This window comes from Bos grunniens, chromosome 12, assembly GCF_055505025.1.
Source record: "Bos grunniens cultivar Pamir isolate PY7600 chromosome 12, Bosgru_T2T1.0, whole genome shotgun sequence".
Classification (NCBI taxonomy): domain Eukaryota; kingdom Metazoa; phylum Chordata; class Mammalia; order Artiodactyla; family Bovidae; genus Bos; species Bos grunniens.
Window position 1 is genome coordinate 28297248 of NC_141176.1, and position 26168 is coordinate 28323415.

General features: G+C 43.0%; 1 protein-coding gene across 6 annotated transcripts in view; it reads right to left on the reverse strand.

Annotated features, from left to right (window-relative positions):
- Nucleotides 1–25686, reverse strand: part of KL (klotho) — a 55491-nt gene extending 29805 nt beyond the window's left edge. For 5 of the 6 annotated variants that reach the window (XM_086329409.1, XM_086329408.1, XM_086329412.1 and 2 more), the window contains exon 1: nt 22279–23115. In XM_086329409.1, the coding sequence (XP_086185535.1) occupies nt 22279–23097 (819 nt within the window). In that variant the 5' untranslated portion in view covers nt 23098–23115. Of the gene's footprint in view, nt 1–22278; nt 23116–25581 lie in introns of those variants that run through there. The other variant, XM_086329410.1, reaches the window with a different exon arrangement.
- Nucleotides 25687–26168: the final 482 nt, after the last annotated feature.

Below are 26168 nucleotides of genomic sequence, written 5' to 3' on the forward strand. Positions count from 1 at the left end.
CCAACTCCCAGAGTTTACTCAAACTCATGTCCATTGAGTCGGTGATGCCATCCAACCATTCTCTGTCGTCCCCTTCTCCTGGTTCAATCTTTCCCAGCATCAGGGTCTTTTCAAATGAGTCAGTTCTTCGCATCAGGTGGCCAAAGTAAATCATTCTGATGGCTAGTTTGTGCCCACTACCTACCCAGGAAGAGCCCTCAAGATGTTGTTTTGGTTCTAAAATAAAGGTGCACTCTTCCGAGAAAGGTCAAAGGAGCAGACAGATTTCAGGGAGCCCTGGAGACTTTTTTCCCCCATTTGGCATCCTCTTACCACTAAGAACAGTATCACAATTACATATCTAAGGACTTTTTCTTCAAAGTCATAGCTACCCTGCACTGTTACACAAGCACACCATCTAGCCTAATATTCCTGATTGTAGACCAAAGTATTACTCTTACTTCTATCAGCACAGCCTCATGGATTATAAACTGAAGTTCATTAAGATAGAATTTCAAGGCGCCTCCCCCCAAAATAACCATTTAATAGTGCATATAAATAATTTCTGGAAAATAGCCATCTATAGCTTTTATCCCCCCAAATAACCAGTAGTTCTGTGTGCAGTTTGTCAAAAGTTTCCTGGAACCTGCTTCTATCACCCAGGCCGTAACCTGTGCCCAGCACCTCAGGGTGTCACCCTCCCTGACACCTTGTCACACAAATCATGGATATAGGAAGCATCTGAGCTTGCCTGACTTCATTTTGTACTTCTTAGGCCATTCCCTTCTCCCAGGGATCTCCCTGACCCAGGGATCAAACCTGGGTCTCCCACATTGCAGACAGAGTCTTTACCATCTGAGCCACTTGAGAAGCCCTCTTAGGCACTTAAACAAGTAAAATTTCTAGCTCAATCACCAAACCATACAGTCCCACAAATTAACACTTTCCTATCAACAGGTACCTCATCACTCCCCAACTCGGTTCTTTGGTTACTTTCTCAGGTCAATTTCTCATCACCCTTCATCCAGGCCTGTACCTAACTTGGATGACAATCTGTCAATCCTGAAACAACATTCTACTTTTTCCTCTATTATCTATATCCCTCTCTGCCTTCTGTTTAGACTTGCCTCTTCCAAGAAGCAGTCCCTCATTAATCCTGATCACTCTTACTGCTGGGCTTCCCTGGTGGCTCAGTGGTAATGCATCGCCTGCCAATGCAGGAGACATGAGTTCAATCCCTGAGTCAGGAAGATTCCCCAGAGAAGGAAATGGTAACCCACGCCAGTATTCTTACCTGGGAAATTCCATGGACAGAGGAGCCTGGCAGCTACAGTCCACAAGAAAGCAAGAGTTGGATACAACTTAGCAACTAAACCACCATCACCACCGCCACTCTTACTGCTGTTTTCCCCAGTTATTACTTCTTTGATGGTAATGGTGCTTTTCAAGATCGATCTCCAAAGTCTTTGGAGCTCAGTTCTGTGACTCGTTCCAGCATCTTTCTAATAAAGTTCCTTTTCCTCTTTAACCTAGTTTTAGTTGGGCTTAGTCATTTGCAAATATAGAAGTCCTTAATATACATGTAACCAAACGAGATTCTATTAGAACCCACTCAAAGGCATGCTTTTACATCTAGACAAGATAGAGATCAAGGTAGATTTTTTAAAACCATGATGTAGTTTTGGAGTTTTGTTACTTATGATCATTTTGTCTGGATTTTTCCAAAGTAGGTTACAGAAAAGGCCTTATTCATTTGTTTTACTTCAAATGAAGTTAAAAATTATTTCATAACTCACTCTGGGAAAATATGTTAATAAATCAGAGATTAGGTTTCTTGCCTCATTAATTTATCTGTACAGAACCAATCAACATCAGTTAAATCATTCTATTTAACACTAAATCACGCTGCTACCAAAATCCTTCTAAATCACTGATGCTAGGCTGTTAACAAAATATCCGGCTTATGACCAGAATCTGTCTGGTCCATTAATCACAGCATTATCAGAGACACAGAGGAGTTCCAGTTCCTGGTGTTTGCATCTGTTTTTTCTAACAGCAACAAAATGAGAGCTGAGAAAGGAACAGGTAGGGGAGACCTTAGGCTAGATGAGAAAAAGCAACAAGAAGATCAAGGCCTCAGATAAGGGATATATTCACAAGATCAGCAAAAGCATCAGAAGTTCCATCAGTCAACCAGGCTCTGTCAATAAACATCTATCACTCTAATCACCAAAGTAATCCTATAATACCCTCATGAAACAGCTACTCTCTGATTTCAACAACATTGAGAAAAGTGGGTTTTTTTCCATAACAGTCACCTTTACTTTCTAAATATTTACCTCTGTCTGCTCCTCTAATTCTTCTGCTTTGACTTATCAACAGCAGATGCCAACCAACTGACTCTCTCTGAGACTTTAAGATCATTTCTCAGCTCCCAGGCTCATTTCTAGCTCTTTGCTTTGGAAATAACTCATTTTTATTGCAGGAGAGAACATTTTTCACCTGAAGAAAAAGTGACATGTGGATGTGTCATGAAGGCTTCTATACTGTGAGACAGGATAAGATTACAGAAATAGGAAATATTTAGCCAATAATGAAAGTAATCTGCCTGCCCCCTTTCCCCTTTTTTCCCATCTGCCTTACGTGGCAGCAGTTTCTACACGGTTTTAAGTCAAAGTTTTTCATACCACAGATTCCAGTTGTGAAATCAAGTTCTGTGTAGCCACAACAATTTTCAAAATGGAAATAAAATAGAACTGATTTGAAAACATGAGGGGACTTCCCTGGTGGTCCAGTGGCTAAGACTCTGAACTCCCAATGCAGGGGACCTGGGTTGGATCGCTAGATCCCAAGTGCCACAACCAAGAGTTCGAATGCCGCTGTTAAAGATCCTAGATGCGGCAATGAAAGATCCCACAGGCCTCAACAAAGATAGAAAATTCCACGTGCTACAACTAAGATCAGCGAAGCCAAAATAAACAAATATTTAAAAAAAGAAAAGAAAAGCACACCACATGTCATAAGGCTAAGTAGTGCTTTGTGAAACCTCTCTGTTGTGCATGTGTCAACATGTGAAATGCCTTTCTTACTGTTGGGGCCAAGGTCAAAAGAGTTTGAAAGTCACTGATCTACATTAAGGAATATTTTCCTTCTGCAAGTATTCATGAAGCATCTACTATTTGGCAACCCACTCCAATATTCTTGCCTGGGAAATCCCAAGGACAGAGGAGCCTAGCAGGCTACAGTCCATGAGTTGGACACCAGGAAAGAGTCGGATACGACTTGGTGACTAAACAACAGCTATAGGCTTGGCCCAGTTCTTAGGGATCCAACAGTGAACAAGTCAGAGAAAAACATCTGCCCCCATGGACTTCCATCTCAGGAGGAGGAAGGACAGCAAACAACAAACATAACAAACGTGAACTAAAAAAGAATATTAAAGGGTGATAAGTGGGGAGTTCCCTGATGGTTCGGTGGTTGTGGGGTCCACCTGCCTATTAAGGGATGCGGGTTCAATCCCTAGTCCAGGAAGATCCCAGTGCCATGGAGCAGCTGGGCTGTGCGCCACAACTACTGAGCCCACGCTCTAGAGCCGGTGCCCACAACCAAAGAGGCCGGCGCAATGAGAGGCTAGCGCACACAATAAAGGGTATCACCTGCTTGCAGCAACTACAGAAAGCCTGCGTGCAGCAATGAAGACCCAGCATAGCCCAAAACAAGTAAATAATTTTTTTAAATAGGTGATAAATGGTATGAAAACAAGGGAGGCCTGGTGCCAAGGAGAGGAGATGCGATTGTTTTTGGTGACACTCACAAGAGTCTTCCTTTCCCTTTCATTGACTATGCCGTCATTTTAATCTTTTCATTTTCCATCTTAATAAGACAAAATCCATATATGGATTGCCTATTAGGCAAGAATCTTTTCCATTAACATCTACCCTTATAGAACTTAAAATACCCTGATGCACAGTAAACTGCAAACCTAACAAAGGTGCACTCTCTTCTTTACCCGCAGAGAATCAGAGAACGGGATTAACCTGGGCAGGTGCTCAGGAGGACACCAGTCATCCCTCTGCCCCATTTCCAAGTCTAGGGAAAATGTTCCTTGCAGTCTCCCTATGTGATCATAAATAATCCCCAAAGATTATTCTTTATCACACACAAAAAAAGCAGGTCCACTTGGGCTTTGGTCAGATTCATTTACCAGTGTTCATCAAGGGTGTTAATTAACACACATAAGCCTCTTGCCCCTGCAGGGTTGCTCAACTACTAAATGCAAAGAATGAGCTTCCGTGGGGGGGCTGCATAAGGAATCGCAGGCTGCCTCTTTAATAGCCACTATGATGCCAGAGGTCGTGCGTTTGTTTTTGTTTTTTAATTGCTCTTCTAGGGTCTTCTATTCTGAAGCTAAAAACCAAACCCAAAAAATTCGTGTTCACGCATTTTATCTGCCATACCTACGAAGTTCATGAATTCCTCTCTCCTCCAGGTTCCCAGGAAGCGCTTCTTGAGCCAGGAAGGGGTCCCTGTTAAGTCTGGGGTGCTGGGAGAAGCATTTTAAATGGGGTGTTCAGGATGTGGTTCATTTGAGAAAGTGGCTTCTGAGCACAGGCTTACAGGAGGTGAGGGAGCTATGGATCTGGAGGTGGGGTGGGGAGGAAGAACATTCCAGGCAGAGAGAAAAACCAGATAAAAGGGCCCCAAGGCACAAGAGCAAGTCCTTCTTGCAGCTGGAAAGCAGTGGGTGAGGGGACAGGGACTGAGCTGAGGCCGGATATGTTAAACAGCTGTGAAGTGAGGATGCGTCCAGCACAGGGAACTGGAATCCTAACTGCTTGATCTGTCTTCCTCTATGACGAAAGGGAAAATTCAAAACCACAGGGCTTAAACATGAAAGGAAAAGAAAAAAAAAAAAAAGAAGAAAACCTTTTTAATCAAATTGTAAATGACATGGTTTTCATTCCCCCATCTTCTTTATTTCTCACAGAGTAGCAATAAATACCAGGAAACAGCCACGTACGGTTCCTGCTGTAACTCCTCCTCAGAGACTGCTTGGTTTCTTTCCGTTTTCAGAAATGAGAATGGTGAAGAAAAAAAAAAAGAGCTCTGAATTGAAATGCACTTTTTCGTGACTATTATTTGAATTATCATGGAATCATTATCTCACTAAGCAAATATTTACACAACAGGCAAGTTATTATGCAGGGAATATGCAGAGATTGCAGCACCGGTATACAAGGTGATGATGACGACACCAGAATGAAAGTGTCATAAGAAGGATCTTTAAAAAAAAAAAAAAATTAAGGAAGGACTTCCCTGGTGGTTCAGTGCAGGAGGTGTGGGTTCAATTCCTGGTTAGGGAGCTAAGATTCCATGTGCCCCATGGCCAAAAAAACCAAAACATAAGACAGAAACAATATTGTAACAAATTCAATGGAGATTTTAAAAATGGTCTACATCAAAAAAAAATTAAAAATACAACAGGGATTCAGAGAAAAGAAAAAGTGCTTCTTGTTGAGGGACATCATAGAAGTCTCTGTGGAGGAGGAAGTTTATAAACCATATATTGAAAGATGTGTAGGTCCTGGGGAGATGGAAAAAAGGCATTCCCAGCAGATCACAGTGAGCTAGAAAGCCTGAGATGCTATGCCAAAACGTTTTTTCTGAAGATAGCACATCCCCCAAGGCTCTCAACATTGTGACCTTGGCACTCCTCACAGGGTGGGGGGGAGTAGGGGGAGGGGGGTGCTGTGACTTCTCTGCCAGAAGCTGACACTGCATGACATCGAGGCTAATCAAAAGTCAGCACCACATCCTCCTAGTTCTCTTGGGATGCTTGCTGGGGGAAGCCAGCTTCCGCACAGTAAGTCTAAACTAACTTGAGACCACCGTGTTGGTGAGGCTCTGCGACGTCTGGTCATTTTGGACGCCCAGCCTGGTCAAACCCTAAATGACTTGCAGCCCACTGAAAAACTGCCCAGATGTGCCTTTCCCTAATTCTGACCCACAAAATTAAATGTTTTCTTAAAGCCAATAAGTTTGGGCATATTACACAGCAATAGTAAGGAGAATAGTTGTCTATGGGTTAGTAGTGTTGTTTTGTTTTAATTAGCAGTGATGAGTCTCCAGATGTTAATGAAGGTTAAAGACATTGATGACTCAGAACTTCCCGGGTGGTCCCATGGTTAAGACTCCATGTTTCCACTGAAGGGGGCACAGGTTCGATCCCCAGTCGGAGATTTAAGATCCCACATGATGCCCAGCAAGCCAAAAAATAAACAAACAAATAAATGAAGACTTTGGTGACTCCTCCATTCTGAGCACTGAATGTGAGGACAAGGAGGGAACTCAGTCTTGGAGTAAGGCAGTGAGCACTGGAAACAGGAATTCAGAAAACCTGGGTTCTGATTCCAGTTCAATCCCTTGGTAGTTTAAATCCCTAAACTCTGAGCCTCTCAACTCATTTACCTACCTGCCCCACCCCCCAAAAAACACAAAAGCATTTCAGAAACTTTAAAGCATTATTCAGTGGTACAGGTTTTTTCAAAATTATTTTAATTAAATAAATCCATTCATGTAGTTTAAAAATCAGAGGCTTATGAAAAACAGTAAACATCTTTCCTACCCCATCTCAAACTCCCACTTCTGCTCCCTGCAGACAACTACATTTAACTTTTTGCTGTTTCTTTTAGTAAGTACTACCATATTTCTAAATAATATGCTTCTTCCAACATTTAATAATTCTTCATAATAATAAAAAGCCAACTTTCACACCTCTCAATTTTCTTCCCTAATTCTCCCAAATGTTTGCTCTTATTCAAATCATTAATCAATAACCATACCCAGGATCTCATATAAATATTGTTCACTGCAGAGCCAGATAGGAGTCTATAACATTTCCTTTCTCTTGTACAGCTTCTTGTTTTCCCTTGAATAAATAATCACCTCATTATTAAATTTGTGTAATATTTCCTATGTGTTTTAATGTTTTTGTGATTCTCCATCATATTCACTACCATATCCTCTATTCTACTGATTCTGCTTTTTCACTTAGAGTTCTTCCTTCTCTTGAATCCTTTTGGTTCCACCTGGACTAGATGCTGTCTAGAACTGCTCTCATCCTAGGATTTTTCTTTATTTCTTACTGATGATAGTCATAGTTTTCTAGATCCGACTTCTCCCCATTTACTCTGTAATTTTGTTGATACATGCCTTAGCTTCTTGGGAAAGATTACACAGAAGGCAGCTTTCTAAACCCCTATATAGAACCGTGCATCCACTGTGCTAGGAATTCAGAAAGATCTTTGAAGCTAAAGGCTTGTGTTCTTCAGTTCTGGAGGATTTTCCTTATTAGTTCTTAATTTCCTGCTCTCCATTGCCTTGTTTTCTTTCTGGAACTCCTGTTAGTTTGACGTCGGACTTGTGTGTTTCATATTTTAAATCTCTTCCCCGTTCTTTAATGCTTCCAGTTCTTGGTCGTTTTGTACTACTTTGGAGGCATTTCTTTTCCTCTCTTTCAATCTTTTTACTAAACATTTTATATCAACAATCACCTTGTTGATGTTCAAGAATGTTTTAATATTCTCTGATTCTTCCTTTTTCAGTTTGCATGTATTCAATTTCCTACATAATGTGTTTTTTCCTGGTTTGTTTTTCTGTGTATTTTATTCTCACTGTTTCATGTTGAGCACTTTCCTTAAATATCTTTTGATGATTTGCCATCCATTCATATTTAAGAGAAAAATACTTAAAAACTGGTCAAAATGACAGGCATGGGAACACCTTATAGGGAACAAGCTATACCCTACGTTGATTTACCAGGAAGTCAGTCACTTCCTTAGGGCTTGTGTATGCGCTCAGCTGCTCGACCCCATGGACTGTAGCCCACCAGGTTCCTCTATCCATGGGATTTTCCAGGCAAGCATACTAGAGTGGGTTGCCATTTCCTGCTCCAGAATATCTTCCTGACCCAGAGATTGAACCCGTCACTTGCATCTCCTGCGTTGGCAGGCAGATTCTTTACCACTGTGTCACCTGGGAAACCCATGTCGTGCTTACTTTTATTTTTTTGAGATGACCTTCAAAAATCAAGAAATTTCACTCAAAATTCAAAGTTTCTAGCTTCTTTTACAATCAGAGAATCTGGCAGAGCCATCCCTTCTCCCTCCTGACAGAGGTTTACTTGGGGTACATGCACCCCAAGGGCCACAGCTTCCCCCACATCAGCCCACTTCACTCGAGTGAAACAACCTCTTTGCCCTGTTAGGCATTACACTTCTCAGCAGGGCGCCCAGCCAGGCATGAATTCATCAAGATATCAACCCCCATGTTACTCTGAGCTTGCTCAGCAGAACTGAATCTATGTGAAATAAAATCTAGGATTACAAACTGCGTATACAGTACATGACTTGTACAACAGGCACAAACGCTTAATGATATTCGAGTGGTTGAGCTTATTTGTACAAAAGACATCTATTTCTAAAAATCAGTTTATTACCCTCAACATAATAAAGTTGATTTCAACGGCAGCACTGCGTTGGGAGGTTGACTGATCGTTTCAATTATCTAACTTCCTTAATCCAATGCCTGTGTTGTGTCTCCTGAAGACCACCAGGCCTGCTCTAATCTTCCAGATCTTTCTTAGATTGTCTTTATCTATCCTGGAGAATCCTTTTAACTACTGTCACCAGCATGTTTGACTCTGTTGCATCTTGGCCTTCTATCGTATCTATCCTCAGACTACATTCTAGACTTGGATTCCTAATCACAGCACGAGGAAAGCACTCCAGGAGATTAGATGCCTTTCCAAATTCATCATCTCCAAAAAGGACCTACCAAAAGGATTTGCAGTTATAATTATGAAATTATGAAACTTTGAGGGATCACTAAGCATAAGGTGCCTGAAGATTGAAAATGTTCTTAATTTTTAACAGGGAATAAAATATGCATTTCAGAAACAACAGACCCATGAGCAAAATTACATAACAGCTTAATAAAAGCACATCAGTACAGGAAGAGAGGAAAATGAGGAAGAAACATGGATTCATAAAATAAATGCCAAACCAGCACCCAATTAATTTTTTTTACAGTTTTATAGCTTGTCTGAAAACACAATAGACTCTCAATGTAATAGTTTTGACAACTGTCAGATCTTCTTGGAATATTCTTGGGGTCAAGAAGAAGAAAAGTCGGACAGATATAAGGATACTACTGTAGATATATGAATCGTGCTTGAAGGGCCATATTTTAAGAGTTTATTGATTAAACAAAAATTTACTAATTTGTTGTTAGGTGTCAAACACTGATAGATGTTTGAAACATGATTAGTGGGAGACAGTCCAGCTGGGAGAAGGTGACTAACAATATCCTATGGAGTTTGCTCATGGCCCTGTTTCTTTTCAACATTTTTATTATTTTATCGAAAGGATGAAAAACTCAGACAGCATTAATCTGAAAATTGGGAAATACCTCAAAGCTTGATTCAAAAATAATTCTCCAGGCTGAAATGCTGCAAATATGTGCTATAACAACAAAATTAAGTGATGGTAAAAATTATTTCTTTTTTTAATTTTTAGGGAGCTTAAAATAATAATCACAGTTTCCTGCCCTACTTCCCACCCCCATTGTCCCCAGTTACCTCCCCAGAGGTAGCCATCTATGACTTTTATGACATTTTCTTTTGATATCTACACATTTCCAAGGGGCTTCCCAGGTGGCTCAGTGGTAAAGAACCCACCTGCCAACGCAAGAGATGCAAGAGACACGGCTTCGATCCCTGAGTCGGGAAGATGCCCTGGAGGAGGGAATGGCAACCCACTCCAGTATTCTTGCCTGGAGAATTCCATGGGCAGAGCCTGGAGGGCTACAGTCCATGGGGTTTCAAAAAGTTGGACACGACTGAGCACACAGCACATTTCCACACTTCCCTACTTTAGATCCGTTGACTTTCTGATAGGGTGGATGAGGATTTAGCTGTCTCACACAGGCAATTTCGTTATATAGCAGGATCTGGTTGAATAATATTCAATGCTGACGTTACTCTGCCAACATGACTATGACTCACAGCTGGGCATCTAATGTGGTAATTAAGACTAAGTTTCCATTCTTATTTTTGTTTTCCTTGATTTTGTTAATTATTGCATTGCTTTTTCACTTCCTTGGTTTTCTTTGCACCTATGGCTAATTCTTCTCACACTTCCCAATAGCACAAACTTCTGCAAGGTCACATTGGCCTCCAATATTTTTCTTGGAGACACTTCTGGAATCTTCCCCTCTTCCAGACTGGTTGCTCTTAGGTCTGCTGCACAGCAGATTTTTCAATTCATCATTATGCTCCCAAGTTATATGTACCGCTCTGAACATTCCATGTCTTCTTCTGTCTGATCTATATCATGCTACATGGAGTTCTTCCTCCAATAACTTCTCTGTAAGGCATTCAAGATGTATTTTCTGAGACTTTGGATGTCTTGAAATCTCATTATTCTACCCTCATGAATGACTGATAGTAGAGGTAAATACATTCTGGTTGGAAATAATTTTCATTCCTTTCTTCTAAATGGCATAACTTGCTGGTTTTTTTGGTAGCGGTGAAAATGTGTCACTCAGTTCTCCTGCCATGAGAAGCATAATTGACGGATTGCGCCAGTTGCTACCCTCGTCACCCTCCACTGCAATGGCCCTGAGGCCATGCTTCTCAATGGCTACTCCCTTATAACTGAAACAAGCCAGGGGTACTAAGCAGACCTGTTCCTGCAAGCCATGGACTCCTCCAACGATGGCTCAGAATGATGGCTCAGAACTCCTCATGGGCCTGGTTGGATGGTTCTTAGACCTATACTGCCATCTGAGACTCTTCTCATCCCATGCCCCCTCCTTCCCACGCTCATGCGTCAGACAGCCATCATGTCCTAAAGGCTCATCTGCCTTCTCTGGCTTCCCCCGCTTTTCACTCTACTGTTGTTGCCCATCAATAAATGTCCTGCACATCTAATGCTGTCTTGACATCTGCTTCTCAGAAGACCAACTAAACCCAACTGAGGCTTGATTTCCCAGAAGGCAAAGCGAATGCCATTCTGAGTGATATTCAGGGGGCCAGATAGACCTCTGTCACAAGATGGTGCCCTAATTGCTAAGTATTTCACCAGCAGTAACCTGGGGGAATGTCTTAGTTGGGAGGAATGCTGCTCCCGATGCAATGATTCAAGCATTCCAACTCCGGTGAAAAGAGAAGAATGAACTGGTTCCTGCTATATTGTATTGGGTCCTTACAGAGAGATATAAGAGCCAGAAGGTCTGATTGGTAGCCTACAGAGAGGCCCTTATCTCTGGCACTTTCAAGAGGGAGTGATCCAGAAAGACAAACTTCAGTGTGAAAGTAGTTATCAAGTTTTTGCTTGCGTCACACTTGTTACTGTCCCACTGAACAAAACAAGTCACATGTTCTAGCCCACAGACTATGTGGGATGCAAGTATACAGAACTGAGAAGCATAGTTCAATGGGGTCCCCAGACACAACACTTTTGCACCCCTCTCTTTCCAGAACTCCTGTTATTTCAATGATGGACCTCTGGATGGTTCACTGATTTTCTTAAATTGTCCATCTATTTGCCTCCTTGCTCTATTCTTACAGAGATTTTATCACCTGTATTTTCCAATCTATTAAATTTTTCAAGTCTGCTATAATATTTAATTTCCATGTGTTCTTTCCCCCCACCTATTTTATTGTATTATCCTATTCCTATTTCCTAGATGCAACATATTCTCTTAACTCTTTAAGAGTTTACTGAGGTTTCTTAAAATTTATTTTTCTTTACTGAGATATAATTCACATATAATGTTATATTAGCTTCAGGTACACAACATAGATTGCCTATATTATGAAATGACCATCACCATAAGTCTAATCAACATTTATCACCAAACACAGTTACAGTTTTTTTTCTTACAAGAACTTTTAGGATCAACCTCCCTTAGCATTCTCAAATACACAACACAGTACTAACTGTAATCACAAAGCTGTTCATTACATCCTATGACTTCCTTATTTTTATAACTAGAATTTTTATCTTTTGACTGTCTTTTTCCTTTTAGCTTTTTTTCTCCCCATATAGTCTCAGTTTCCTCCAAGTTTTCTCCCCCCAAAGTTGCTTTTTTTCCTCTCTATTTAGGTGGGTCTCAGTCTTTCATGTTAGACACTTTCCTCAGATCCTGCTGATTCCTAATTGTCTACTCATGTTTAAGAATGAGAAACAAAAACCCCGGCTGGAACATGTGGGTGGGGTGTGTTGACTGCAAGCTTCACTGTGGAGTGCTCTGTCTCTGCCATTTTGTTGTGGAACCTTTAGGACCAGTGTCTTAGGTCTTTCCACATGAGCTCATCAGATTCCCAGGAGAAGATGCTTCCAGTCCCTACCTGGAGAGCAGAAGTCACATGGCCAATGTTCCAAGAGCCTGTTGAGCAAGAAGGGCTGGGGATGGAATAAAAAGAGGGGCCGGGAAAGGGGGTGCGGGTCTCCACTTCCAGGCTCATATGTTCACTTAGTCCCTTTTTCCAGCGTGGTGCTCATGCCCTCAAATATGCCTGAGGTCCCTCAGTCCAGATGCTTTCCATGTTATACACTCCAGAAAATCCACTTTGAGTTTTCTCCTTAAGTGGAGAAGTGACATACGCCCAGCAGTGGGGATGATGGGGATAAGATCCGGAAATCAAGCTGTTTCTTACACAGCTTTCAACCAGTTCTCATTTTAGCACCCACACCCTTCAGCACCCTTTCCAGAGCACCTGGTCTTGCTATTCTCTGAGAATCTGCAATCGTAGGATTGGTTCTTGGCTTCTCCCACAGCCAATCTAGTAGTCAGCTTGCACGGATCCACTGAGTCAGGAATACGCCACCATCTGCTTCTGAGCTTTTAAAGTTTTGTTTCCACAGTTCTCTTCACTCTATGTCTTCCTCCGTCTCCCTTCCCTCCTTCCCTCCTTCCCTCCTCTTGCCCATTCCCCTTTCTTTGTTTTAACTGTTTCTTTGCTAATGGTCACTTTATTAAAGGGTTTCCCTGGTGGCTCAGATGGTAAAGAATCTGCCTACAAAGCAGGAGACCCAGGTTCTATCCTTGGGTCAGGAAGTTCCCCTGGAGAGGGAACGGCTACCCACTTCAGTATTCTTGCCTGGAGAATTCCATGGACAGAGGAGCCTGGCAGGCTACAGTCCATGGGGTCACAAAGAGTTGGACACAACTGAGCAACCAACAGTTACTGAAGTTTAATGGGGTTTCAAGAGAGAAAAATTCGATGGGTAAATTCAATCTGCCATCTTTTCCCAGAAACATTTCTTATGACTTCTCCACCACAAAAGTACCACATTTTGCTTATAGAACAATTAGGGGAAAAAAACCCAGACAATCAGAAGAAAAAAAAAATTTACCTGTAACACTATCTAGAAACACCCCCAAATGGTAAGCGATATAAACATGACTCCTGGCATCACAAAGCTGAGATCTTTGCAGGGGGAAGACCAAGAAACAAATTATTTCAATAAAATATGTGAAATATTATAAGACAGGCAGGACAGAATTTTATGGAGCAGAAAGCAGGGATAGCAAATCTAGGCTTGGCATGTCAGGAAAAAAGCTGGGGTAAAGGGCGACAACTGGAGAATGCTCTCTACTCATTCACACTCACTCACACAGCTAAGATATGTAAGAAGCATAATACAGCAAATGGCATTTTTCTCTTACTAACATACCATGAGCAACTTTTTAATCACCATACATTAACTTTTTAATGGCCAACACTATTCCACTATACTTGCGCACTGCTACTCCTTTAACTGCTCACCCTAATATATTTAGGTGATGTTCAATTTTTAAGAAGTATTCACCATCTGTCATAATCCTCCTCTCACCTTTACATATTGAGGATGAAATTTAATAAGATTAAAAGTTCAAAAATAAACAACAAAAGGAGATGACAGGGAAAATCTGGTTTAAGAGCAATTCACACAGGGAAAAATTTTAAAACCTGAGAGGTTTTAGCTGACCTCACACCAATCTGAGTCCACAGGAAGGTGACAACCAAAGCCGTCAATGCAATCTTGGACAGTAGGGTAAGGATCCAGTGTCCAGAACAAGAAATATGTGCTGAATCCTGGGGGCAGCTGAAACTTGGTTTGCACATCAAATCTTAAGAGAAGCCTCCGCGTCCTTCCCTTTGCCCCTCCAGCCACTGATCCTGTGGCATGAATTGGGCATTGCTTCACCTGGTGTGGCTGCGCAATGGCCCCCAGGACACAGAACCCAGAACACCCTTCCAACTCCAGGTGTCCTCAGTCATCTCCACCATCCGCAGCCCCTTGGTAAGGACAATGGCCATGGGCAGGTCCCACAGACAGCCAACTCCATTCTGCACTGTTCCTCAAAGACACACCCCCCTGGGGAGATATTAATAGAAAGGTCAATTGTTCCTTCTCCCTCCCCACCTTCTCCTCAAGGGTCAGAAGATAAAGAGGCCTCTCAAGGGTCACATTTGCTTTCTCAGAATTCAACCACCTTCCTGTCTCTCCCACTGCATCTCCCCAAGAAGGAGCCCTGACTAAATGGCAGCTCCCTCTAATTCTTGGAGGCCTGACCCGGAATGTGAATAAAGGAGAAAATACTTAGGAAGAACATAGTGGCCTTTTCAGATATTTGAAAAGCTGTCTCCACAAAAAACAATTTTATTTTTTGACACGAGGAAGGCAGACACAACCAGGGGTGAGTCCTCTATAGAGGCAGGTTTCTAATCAATATGAAAGATAAAATCAAGTGGGCTACTTCAGAGAAGCTGGGTTGCTTTTGCTAGAAATAGTTGAGCAGAAGCCAGAGGATCCCAGGACAACTGCAAGGAGTTGGTCCAGAGAAGAAATCTGACCTAAGATTCCTCTGTTGCCTTTTTATTCTAATTATCAAATAATAGTGCATTTACAGACATAGAAATAATGTCTGTTCAAATTATGTTTAAAGCATTAGCCACTCAGTTGTGTCTGACTCTTTATGACCCCATGGACTGTAGCCCACCAGGCTCCTCTGTCCATGGGATTCTCCAGGCAAGAATACTGAAGCAGGTTGCCATTCCCTCCTCCAGGGGATCTTCCCAACCCAGGGATCGAAACTGGGTCTGTGCATTGCAGCCAGATTCTTTACCATCTGAGCCACCAGGGAAGGCTTAATGTATAAAACTGGTTTCAGTTTACCTTGACTATTTTGTCAAACTATAAATGATACTGGTTCATGGCTGATGTTCTGACATCCATACTGCAAATAATGTTATTAAGAAAAAAAAATCTATTCAGACTGGAGCCATGCAAGTTGACTAAACATTTATCTTAAGTCAATATACCAAATTATATCAGTCATAAATTTTAGTAGATTTCCTTTAAACATCAAGAAAAGGTACTTGTTTTATTGTAAAATAGGTCATTTCAAAACTGATTTGAAAATCTAGTCAAATGCTGCTGAAATAACTGCAAAGACTGTCCCACTGAATGCTGAGGGTTACGAATGAAGTTAAGTGAGGCAACAATTTCTAACGCATTTGTCTAATTCCTTTCATCTAAACAGCTCAAGAGGATCACTTCTCAAGTTCTTTTGCTTTTATTGACTATAAAGATTCATACCTCACCTTTGTAGAGCTCTTTACATTTTTCAGAACATGTTGACATACCTGATTTTGTTTTAATTCTCACAATGTATCTGAGAGGTGGACAGTGTGGGGGAGATCACCGCTTGTCCTTAATGACCTGTTCCCAATTGATTTGCTGAGCACACAGCTCCGCAGCTGCATACGCCTCCGCTCCCTGCACCACGTGACTGAATTCTGTCAATGGGAGGTGAGTGCAAGAGATGGTGCAGCCTTCAGGTGAAGCTCCCACAAGGTCACATACTCCTCCTTCCCTATCCCCCATCCACTGGATGAAAATGGAGATATTATCTGCCTTGGAAATGCACAAAGGTCACATTCCTGTCTGGGTAGAAATTGTTTCCTTTGCTCTTCCTCACTTTTTAAAACTCCTTCCCAGATACTGGGTGAGAAAGCAGATTGCAGATATTCAATTTACAAAAAAGAAAAGAAGGACATAGTGAAATAAGTAAAGATTATTTTATATCTGTGTTTATTCATTCATTAAAACTGGTATCAGTATTTCTTCTGCTCCAAGGACTCAGATAAGTGCTAAAAAAAAATATGATATACAGTCTGTGGCCTCAAAGAGCCACAAATGAGTAAATGATTCTCTGCCTCTTGTTACTACAAAAGGGGAGTACTTGAGTCAAGTCTTTGAAGGATAAATAAGAGTTTATCCCAAGATAGAAGAGCCATGGTGATACTTTAGTTTATCTCTGTACCCAGAATATATCAAGATAGAGCATATAAAAGGTAGTTAAGCTTATCTATTTAAATATATTATGCTTATCTGTTTAAATATATGCTTAAATTATTTTTAATCACATAAATACATAATTCTATAAACAAAGCATAATTATATGTTTAAATTATGCTTATCTGTTTAAATATAGATCACTGACTTGATGGACATGAGTTTGAGCAAGCTCCAGGAGTTGGTGATGGACAGTGAAGCCTAGAGTGCTGCAGTCCGTGGTGTCACAAAGAGCTGGACACAACTGAGCAACTGAGATTGCAAGTATCACTTTGTAGTTTCCTGAGATGTGGATCTTGAAGGATTCAGAAACCGTATGCATTTTTACTTACCCTCTCTTTATTTCTCGTCCTCCCAATTTTGTTTTTTATTCTCTTCCTAGACCTAAAATTTCCTTTATGCCTTAAAAAGATAACATTCCTTTTAAACATCCAGAAAAGGTATTTGGTAATATGTTTTATGTAAAGTAGGTGATTTCAAAACTGATTTGAAAATCTAGTCAAATGCTGCTGAAATAATTACAAAGAAACATACTTTTTGTACAAATTAATTTTAAAATTCTGGCTTGGAACATCATGTTGTTTGAAAAAATAAGATAACTCAGAAGACTTCTGTGTGCAAACTTTATGACTAACTACTATATTCAGATTGTGCGTTTAGTCATTTTGTACTTGAGAAATGCACATTGGCATTATTTGAATGCTTAGTATTCCCTCTTCAACTCAAAAGAATTGATATTGTTAAACACTACTTTGATTTTGAAATTATTTTATTAGTTTTTTTCCTATTCTTAAATTTTTCTTGGACTTGACTGTGACCTTCAAAAAACATTGTGTTCAATCAGATATTCAAAGAAGAGTGAGTCAAGCTCTTCAGGAGATATTTTAACCATTTCTGATTAAATACACTATTGAATTCAGTAGTCTATAAAATACATTAACATTCAACTCAGTTGATTATTCCAGCAATGTACCAAAAAGTTTTAATGAGCGGAAAATTGGTAAAGTGCTTCACAAAAGTACATAGCCTTATAATTCGAACATGTATCTAATAGATAAATTGCCTCCACTATTACTTGGGGAAGGACAGCTCAACCAGATAACAAAGCCACTTCCAATACATGCTCCTAAAACCAGCCAGGAGAATTCCCCCATCTCCCATTCTGAAAACTTTGTCATAATGTTTCATAGTGATTATAGACAGTTTTAAGTTGTTTGGAAACTTTTACAATGGAGTCATACATGTGATGATGACCCTTAAATTTTTACTGAAAATGTCAGATTCTGCACCATTATAGTTACTGATCTTACTATCTGATTAGGATTTAATACTCCCTGTCCCATAAGAAAGTGGCTAGAAAATTGATGAAGAGAACAGATCTTAGGAACATGAGTTTATAAGGGCAAAGTCAGGCTGTTAAATAGCCAGAAGTCACTTACTTAGCACTTACCAAGGGCAAGATGGCATTTTAGGATAGATGAAGTGAATGTGTTTTCCTCATTTAAGGAATTACCTGGCTAGTGAAGCAAATGATTAAATGAAAGAAAAAGTGTGGTAGGGGGCATCAGAGTGAAGCACTGTGGGTTCCACAGAAGGAACAGATGGCATTTGAGTGTAGGGCCAAAGGGAGCATGTGAGCTAGTTCTTAAAGAAAAAAAATGTGATTTTAATAAACAGGGGACTTTATCCTGTTCATTCATAATGATATCCTTGGGAATATCTGCCATGGCAAACTGCAAGGAGCAAGGGCAGAGGCAAGGACATCCGTCATTAGGCTGTTCCAGTGATCCAGGCAGAATGTGATGGGGGCTTGGACCTGGAGTTTTAGATAAAGAGAGAAGTGGCTGGATTCTGTATACATTTTGAAGGTAAGTAGAGCTATAGGCTGGAGAAGGCAATGGCAACCCACTCCAGTACTCTTGCCTGGAAAATCCCACGGATGAAGAACCTGGTAGGCTGCAGCCCACAGGGTCACTAAGAGTCAGACACGATTGAGCGACTTCACTTTCACTTTTCATGTACTGGAGAAGGAAATGGCAACCCACTCCAGTGTTCTTGCCTGGAGAATCCCAAGGCCGGGGAAGCCTGGTGGGCTGTCATCTATGGGGTCACACAGAGTCGGACACGACTGAAGTGACTTAGCAGCAGCAGCAGCAGAGCTATAGGATTGGTTGATGGATTGAACATAAGATTTAAGAGAAAGGAAGAAGTTAAGCCTTGGTGTCCAACCAACTGAAAGAGCAAAGCTACCATGATGGAGATGGGGAAGACAGGAATTTGCTTTTGGATGTTAAATGTGGCATGTCTATTTGACATCAAAGAGGATAAGCTCTATACTCAGATAGAGAAGGAGAAGTTCTTCTTCTACACTCAGATATAGGAGAAGAAGAATTTCTCAGGGGAGAAGTTCTAGCTGGAGACTCAAAATTTGGAGTCATCAGGATATAGAGTCTTCAAAGAACTCATATGGAGTGAATCTAGAGCTTAGGCCCCAGGAGGGAGGCCCCAGCACTCCAACATTTAGAGACATGACAGGGAGGAATAAGCAAAGGGAACTGGGAAGAAGTTGCCAGTGAGCTGAGAGAAGGGAGAGACAGTGAGGTTCTGGAAGCCAAGCTAAGAAAGTGTGTCAAGAAAGAGAAGAGCAGTTGGACAGATGCTGTAGACAGATCAGCTGACAGGAGCACTGATGCTCAGAACCAGGCAGGTCTGTACTGTATCTAATGCCCAAAGTAGTATCTCCCAGCCCCACCTCCTTAAGTGAAAGAAGTTGTCTTTTGGGACTTCCTTGTGGTCCAGAGGCTAAGACTCTGTGCTTCCAATGCAGGGGGCCTGGGTTCAACCTCTGGTTGGGGACCTAGATCCCACAAGCCACAACTAAGAGTCCATGTGCCGCACTAAGACCCAACACAGCAAAATAAATAAGTAAATATCCCCCGTGCCCCCCCAAAAAGTTGTCTTTTTGTCACAGGTTCCCTGAACAGACATTTTCAAGACTCCCTGGGAGTCCCATGTGTATCTCGAACTTGGTCCTGGTCCTCCCCAGAATCCCATGGGCAGAACAAAAACTCCCAGGCACCATTGGAGCTGGACTCCAACTACCAGCCTTAACACTAGTTCTTCAGGAGCCATTAAGACCCATCTTTCTAGAGCTGCGAAGGCACAGCAGTCCCTCTTCAAGCTAGAGAGAAGTAACGTCTTCTTTCCGGGTTATATTTGGATGAGCAAAGCGGTCTGGATTCCATGGGCTCTGCAGGGAAATCTTTCTGTCAGTTCTGGCTCTGTCAGGCTCTGTCTCTTTCTCTCATACATACACACACACAGGCTATTTCTATCAAGGGGACCTCAGTACCAAAACCCCACAAAAAACAGGAAGACCTCCATTCCGAGCAAAGCTTCCCCATCCCATTATTCATCCTGCAGTTTGTCTGGCCTGCCTGTGTCTGATGCCTCCAGGCCATCAGACAATGATTCTTAAGAATCTGGTGCTGGGATGGGGGGAGACAGGGTTGGGGGGGGGGGATGTCAAATTTCCAGTCTCCCTAAGGCATCTCCTTAGTCTACTTGTAAATTAGTGGAAACACAGAATGGGGAGGGGAGGAGTGCTGGCCAGATCAATCCTTCACCAGCATCAGATCCCCAAATGTAAATAAATGTGCTAAGGGCTCAGTAGCCCCTACCAGGAATACCTAAAACCTGGCTGAAAAGTTCTATTAATATCACCAAAATGTTCCATTACCAAAATCTGGGAATATGATTTATCTTTTCAAATAAGATCAAAACTTCCATACTCCCCTCCCCATAACACAAACACCAAGAAAGAATATTAACATCAGAATGAAAATATCTCATAGGACATAATTAAAGATATCATCTTTGATCATAACAACTTACTTCTTCATAAGATACAAGAATGACTACACTCCGAACCAAAGATACGTGAAAGCAAAATTAATTTTTTACAGCAACTGTAATTATGTTTGCAACATCAGCAAAAGCAACTGTCCATTTGTTACTAATTTCTTATGAACACAAAGTCCACTGGGAAGGATGGTTAGTGTTTGGCAAGTTTTTGTGTAAGGAGACAAAAATATAACTGGGAAGTTAATCGAAAGGCAAAAAGTGGGCACAAGAGTCAAAAGCGTGTTGACTATTTAATATACCAGAGTACCAGAAAGCTCCTGTGGTCCCAGTTCCTTATCTTATGTATGAAATGAATGGGTAAGTAGTTACAATAACAATTGATGAGTTTTATATTCATACAGAGTTTATTACATGCATTCTAAAAACAGAACCCATATGATTTAAATCTACAATAGTAATTTTGCAGGAATAGTCTATTTGGTCCTTCAGTTGGTCCACAAATCTCTTGTTTCTGACATGAACTGAAATTTGCTTATGTTTTCTCCAAAAGAGGGACAAGCTTTTTCCATAGTTTTCTATCACCAATCATGAACAGGTGCTGTTTGGGTCTTCTGATTCCTTCAAAGAGCTGACAGACTGAACACGTTTATTACCACTGCTCTAAAGTATCTTACTGAAAAATATATATATGTCAATATGGAATCACTAAATCACAAGTTTTTGGTCAAACAAACTCAACATTCTTTTATGACCTGTGGTAGCAAGCAGGTTTTTTTGGAGCTGACACACAATCTAATTAGCCCTTATTACACACTATCAGCAGCTCTGAGTGGTAAGTCAACTCAATGACCCAGGAACTGTTCTGCCTCAATTACCTATGGCTTCGATTAAAAGTGTGTAGAAGTGAGTCTTCATCTTGACTTTGTTCAAAATATGTGGCTTAATTCTAAATTTAAAAATAGGTCTTCCAGTAAATGCAGAAGTCACCAAAATACTGTGCCAAATGTTATACATTTAAGCCCATTTATTAAAAGGTTTGCACATATACATATAAAATATTCTATTATGATACAAAACTGTAAGAAGTGTACAAACAACTGACGTTATAAAGGAACCCTCAAATTGATGAACCTAATCTTGAAGACTAAGTAAAGGAGAAAAGGGAGAAATAATTCTTTGGAAGACGTCGTCATCATGGCACATTAATTCCTCCTCTGCCAAAATGTATTAAGCCTTTTGCACAAGGGTGTTAAAATCAATTTTGTCAGGCTAATAATCTCATCCCTGGGGAATCCTTCCAACTGGAGACAGCATCGCGTACATACAGTTGTAGTACACAATCTATCCCGCCCTTTAGTAGTTTCTGTATCTTAGGTAGCTTTTTTTAAGACTGTACAAGGGGTCTTCACACTCCTGCTGATTAAGTAAGGTTGGCGGATGTAGTTCTCAATCCTGCCACTGAAAGAACTTCCAAAGAAAGACAGTTGAAACTCTGCTCTGCAGGAGATGCGATTTTAACATCTTCGAGTTTGCTGCAGTGTGAACTTGTGCCACAAGCAAGGCAGATCTTATTGGATTAAACTGAACTCGTGACATCTCCACAAACTCTAGCAGAGAGCAATGCTGTCTGTGTGGCTTCCAAGCAAACTTCTTTCCTCGTGCTCTGGCGGCCGCTCCTAGTCCTATTTCACCTCTAGGAATTCTCTACCCTCAAGAGAAAGGCGCTCCCATTTCTCATGAGAGAAACGAATCCCCATTTCTTTTTGACGGTGGCCTCAAAAAAGGCAGTCCCCTGGCGCGCCCACCGCGGGGTTTCCCTCCCATTCTCGACTCCACGATTTCCTGGGAAACCCAAGAAGCTCAGCGCCCTCCACCCTCCCTGGGCGTGAACCCCAGGAAACCGCACAGGTGTGCTCCAATGGAACCTCCTCTGATTGGCATCCCCCAGTCAGACACCCCTCTTGCCCTGGCGTCTCCAGGGGCCCTCTCCCCGGCGTGGCCCTCCACCTGGCCCCCTCGCACTCACCAGGAGGAGGTTGTGCGCCACCAGGTAACCGAGTCGCGGGCTGCCCCGGACGCCGGGAGCCAGGCGCCCTGTGGCGTAGCCGTGCCAGGCCACCACGTAGGGGTTGTCGATGGTGATCCAGTACTTGACCTGGCCGCCGAAGTGGCGGAAGCAGAGCTCGGCGTAATCCCTGAAGTGGTCGGCCAGGGCGCGGTTGGCCCAGCCGCCGTAAGCATCCTGCAGGCGCTGGGGCAGGTCCCAGTGGTACAAGGTGACCACGGGCTGCACGCCCAGCTCCCGCAGCCGCTCCAGCAGACGCCGGTAGTAGCGCAGCCCCTCCCGGTTGGGGGCGCTGGCGCTGCCATTGGGGAGCACCCGCGCCCACGAGATGGAGAAGCGGTAATGGGTGACCCCGAGCTCGCGCAGCCCCTCCGTGTCTCGAAAGACATTGTTGTAGCCGTCGCTGGCCACGTCCCCGGTGGCGGGCGGGGGCGGCGACGGGGCGCCCGACGGCCAGCCGGCCGCCGAGGGGTCGCCTGGAGGCGCCGGGGGGCGGTGGGTGAACGTGTCCCAGATGGAGGCGCCCTTGCCGTGCTGCTGCCAGCCGCCCTCCGTCTGGTAGGCAGCGCTGCCCACGGCCCAGAGGAAGCCGTCGGGGAAGGTGTCGTGGAGTAGCCCCGCGGCCTCGGGGGTAGGAGGGCGCGCGAAGCGGGCCCAGGTCTGCGCGCCGTCGCCGGGCTCGGCGCGCAGGGGGCGACCGCCCAGGGCCAGCAGCAGCAGCCACAGCGGCGGCGGCGGCGGCAACGCCCGCAGGCGGCGCGGCGGGGCGCGGGCGGGCATGCTGCGCGGGAGCCGGGCGCACGGGCGCCGCGCCGCGCCCCTTTATGCCCGCGCCCCGCCGCGCCGCCCACCCCCGCTTCCCCCCGCGGGCCCCGCTGGCAATGATTACCTGTGGCCCCGCGCCTCCCCCCGCCTCCCTGGATGAGGGGGAGGGCGAGGGGGGACTGGGGCGCAAAGGGCGAGCGGGAGCCCGCGCAGGAGGCGCGATCGTGGGCCCGGCGCAGCGGGCGCGGCTCTCGGACGTCGGAGAAAAAGCACCTGTGCCTCTCTGCGCCCAGGGGCAGCCAGGGATGTTTCCGCTGCAGGACTTTCCCTGCGAGCTCGCTTTCTACACCCCATCCGCGCCCCTCCTGGAAGAAGCCGCCGAGCCCGGGAAGGGAGGCGGCCACCCCAACTTTCCCGAGTTCGGCGCGGGGTCTGTGGGAGCGGGGTGCGCCCAGAGGAAAAGCACCTGCTTTTCTCTTCTCTCCCTACTCGGAGGCAGAGAAGAACGACTGATGAGACTGGAGTTGATTAGGAACTGGCCGAGATTGTATTGGGAGGGCAAGGTGGGGAGAAATATGTTGGAACTTGAAATGTTGGGAGAGAAGGACCCGAGGTGGACTTTCCATTGCGGTCTCTAAGGAAGATGCTCGCGTGAAGAGCCGCCCCACGTGCGCAGCCCGAGTGGCGCTTCCCGCAAGACCCCAGTCTAGGACGCCTTCGAGGAAGACAAGGGAGACGCATAGGCTCCCTTGAACTTTGCTTTCATCTCCCTCTTACGGTTATGTTTTAACCATTTCAAACCAGTACTTGTTCTTTAATTGGATCGTGCAAAATGACTTGGTGAATGTCTAACGACAGTTGTTGGTTGTTCTTCCAGAAGAAAGAGAACCGCCAAGGTTTGGACTTTGAGTAGTTCTCATTCACCTCTGTTGTCCTTTTGCATCTGTTTTTTGAATAGTCACATGTTTCAGCTTTCAGCTCTAGCTTGGCAAGTAATTTATCTGAACAAACCGTGCACGCAGCTGCCGGTGGAGTGGGCGGACTCTGGATCCCTGATCAGTGAAGAGAAAAGGGAGGAGGGGTTTAGCCCAAGCGCCTTCGAGGACAAAATAGAATCATGACGCCTTTCCGGTCACCAAAGAGCCCTTTTGACAAATTGTGGAGACACTGTGAGGTTGCGTAGACCTGATCTGTGACTAACTGGGGACTGGACGCTCTGGGCTCCTCCTCCTTTGCGATCTTGGGTGGGACAGTCTCTCCAAGCCTTAGGCTTCTTATTTATAAAATAGAGATGGTCATGTCTGCCCTGCCACCTTAGACACTTGTGACGCTCAAATGAAACAAATGTGCACGCAGAGCAGGTATGCCTCCATCATGGCACACCTGCTCCTATGATCAATGACTCAGATCTTCTTAGAGGTACATCTATTCTTACTTAGTTATCACCCCTGCACTGCTGTTTCATACAAACTTAAAATCAATAAAGTTTTAAATTTTTCAAATGAAGGTGCTTCAATTAATTTCCTTAAAATGTAAGCACAACAAATTTATTCCAGTGTTTTATTAAATATTCCCAACTCTAGCCAGCATATATTATTGTGGTTTAGTAAGATTAAGCCATCAGGTCGGAACAAGACATTACTATTCTGTTACATGTGGCATCTACAGTTTTCAATAAATGTGAAATAACAAACAATGACACTCCAGCAATTAAAAAAAAATTATACCATGCAAGCATACAGTCACACTCTCTTCCAAATAAATTAAAAAGCTTCTATGTCTGCACCCAGGCTCACATTTCCCTTCTAGAACTGATGATTAGAGTGTCTGCTTCTTGTAGCTTGTTAAGTTTCAATTAGAAATGCTTCATGGGTCTCATGGAAAATAGCTTAGGCTAAGTGTTCACTTATTGATGTATGGTCTGTTTGCTCAGGGCAGATTGTATTTATTGCTACTTTTATTTAACCAACAGTGAGAGAAAGAGAGAGAGATTTAAAGAGATGGATTTTTAAAGCAGTGATTAAAAAGTAGAACCAAGGTGACTAATAAATGCTTCACATTTGAAGTTCTCTCTCTGAGGGGTACATAAAGCCTATGTATCTCCAGTTGAACATCATAGCTTTCAGTATTTCAAGGATGTTCCCAGGTGATAGTTAATTCAACCCAATGATAAAGATTGCATGATAATTAAACTTTATTTCCAGAACTTGCTGTTTATCAAGGTTCTGTTCATGGTTATTAAATTCTGGATTCCTGGAGTATAAATAATTGCTGCTGCTGCTTTGCATTTGTTCAGTTTTATTTTGATTCTTTCACATCTAAAATGTGGGTTTCATTCAATGCTTTGTTCTCCCACAAACAAGAGATTAATTACTTGCTGTGCTTTGAATATGAAGGTAAAGTTATTGATGCACTGAAGGAAAGGAGATTTTTTTTTTTGTTTCTGAGGTACAGAGGACAGATTGGAGGAGATTTTTAAATTTAAATTTACTTACTGACCTTTGTCGTGATGATGATTTTCAACAGCCTAAAGGGAGTCGTCAAGGTGACTAACATCCTTCATCCCATCCCTTCTCCTGGCTGCTCCTGGGACCAGCAGAGCCCTTGCCTGCGAAGGGAGCAGAAAGGGGTTCACTGACTCACAAACAAAACATCAACCCAATGGGGGGGCTCCCAGCTCACCAGCTACAGACACTAGCTTCTCTGAGGAGATACTGAGATCATCAAAACAATCTCTCTCAGCAACCACCATGGGCAAAGCAACCACAAGGAGTTCAAGCCTTCAAAACAAGTGACAACCCCTGTCCTCAGAAACAGTAGTGATGGGGACTTCCCTAGCAGTCCAGTGGTTAAGACTTCACCTTCCAATGCAAAGGATGCAGGTTCGATCCCTGGTCAGGGAGCTAAGATCTCACATGCCTCACAGCCAAAAACTCAAAATATAAAACAGAAGCAATATTGTGACAAATTCAATAGAGGCTTTATAAATGGTCCACACTAAAAAAAAAAATCTTAAAAACAACAGTAGTGATTGGAAGAAACAGGACAAACAAAGTTGGTAATAATGTTCAGTTTATTACATTGAG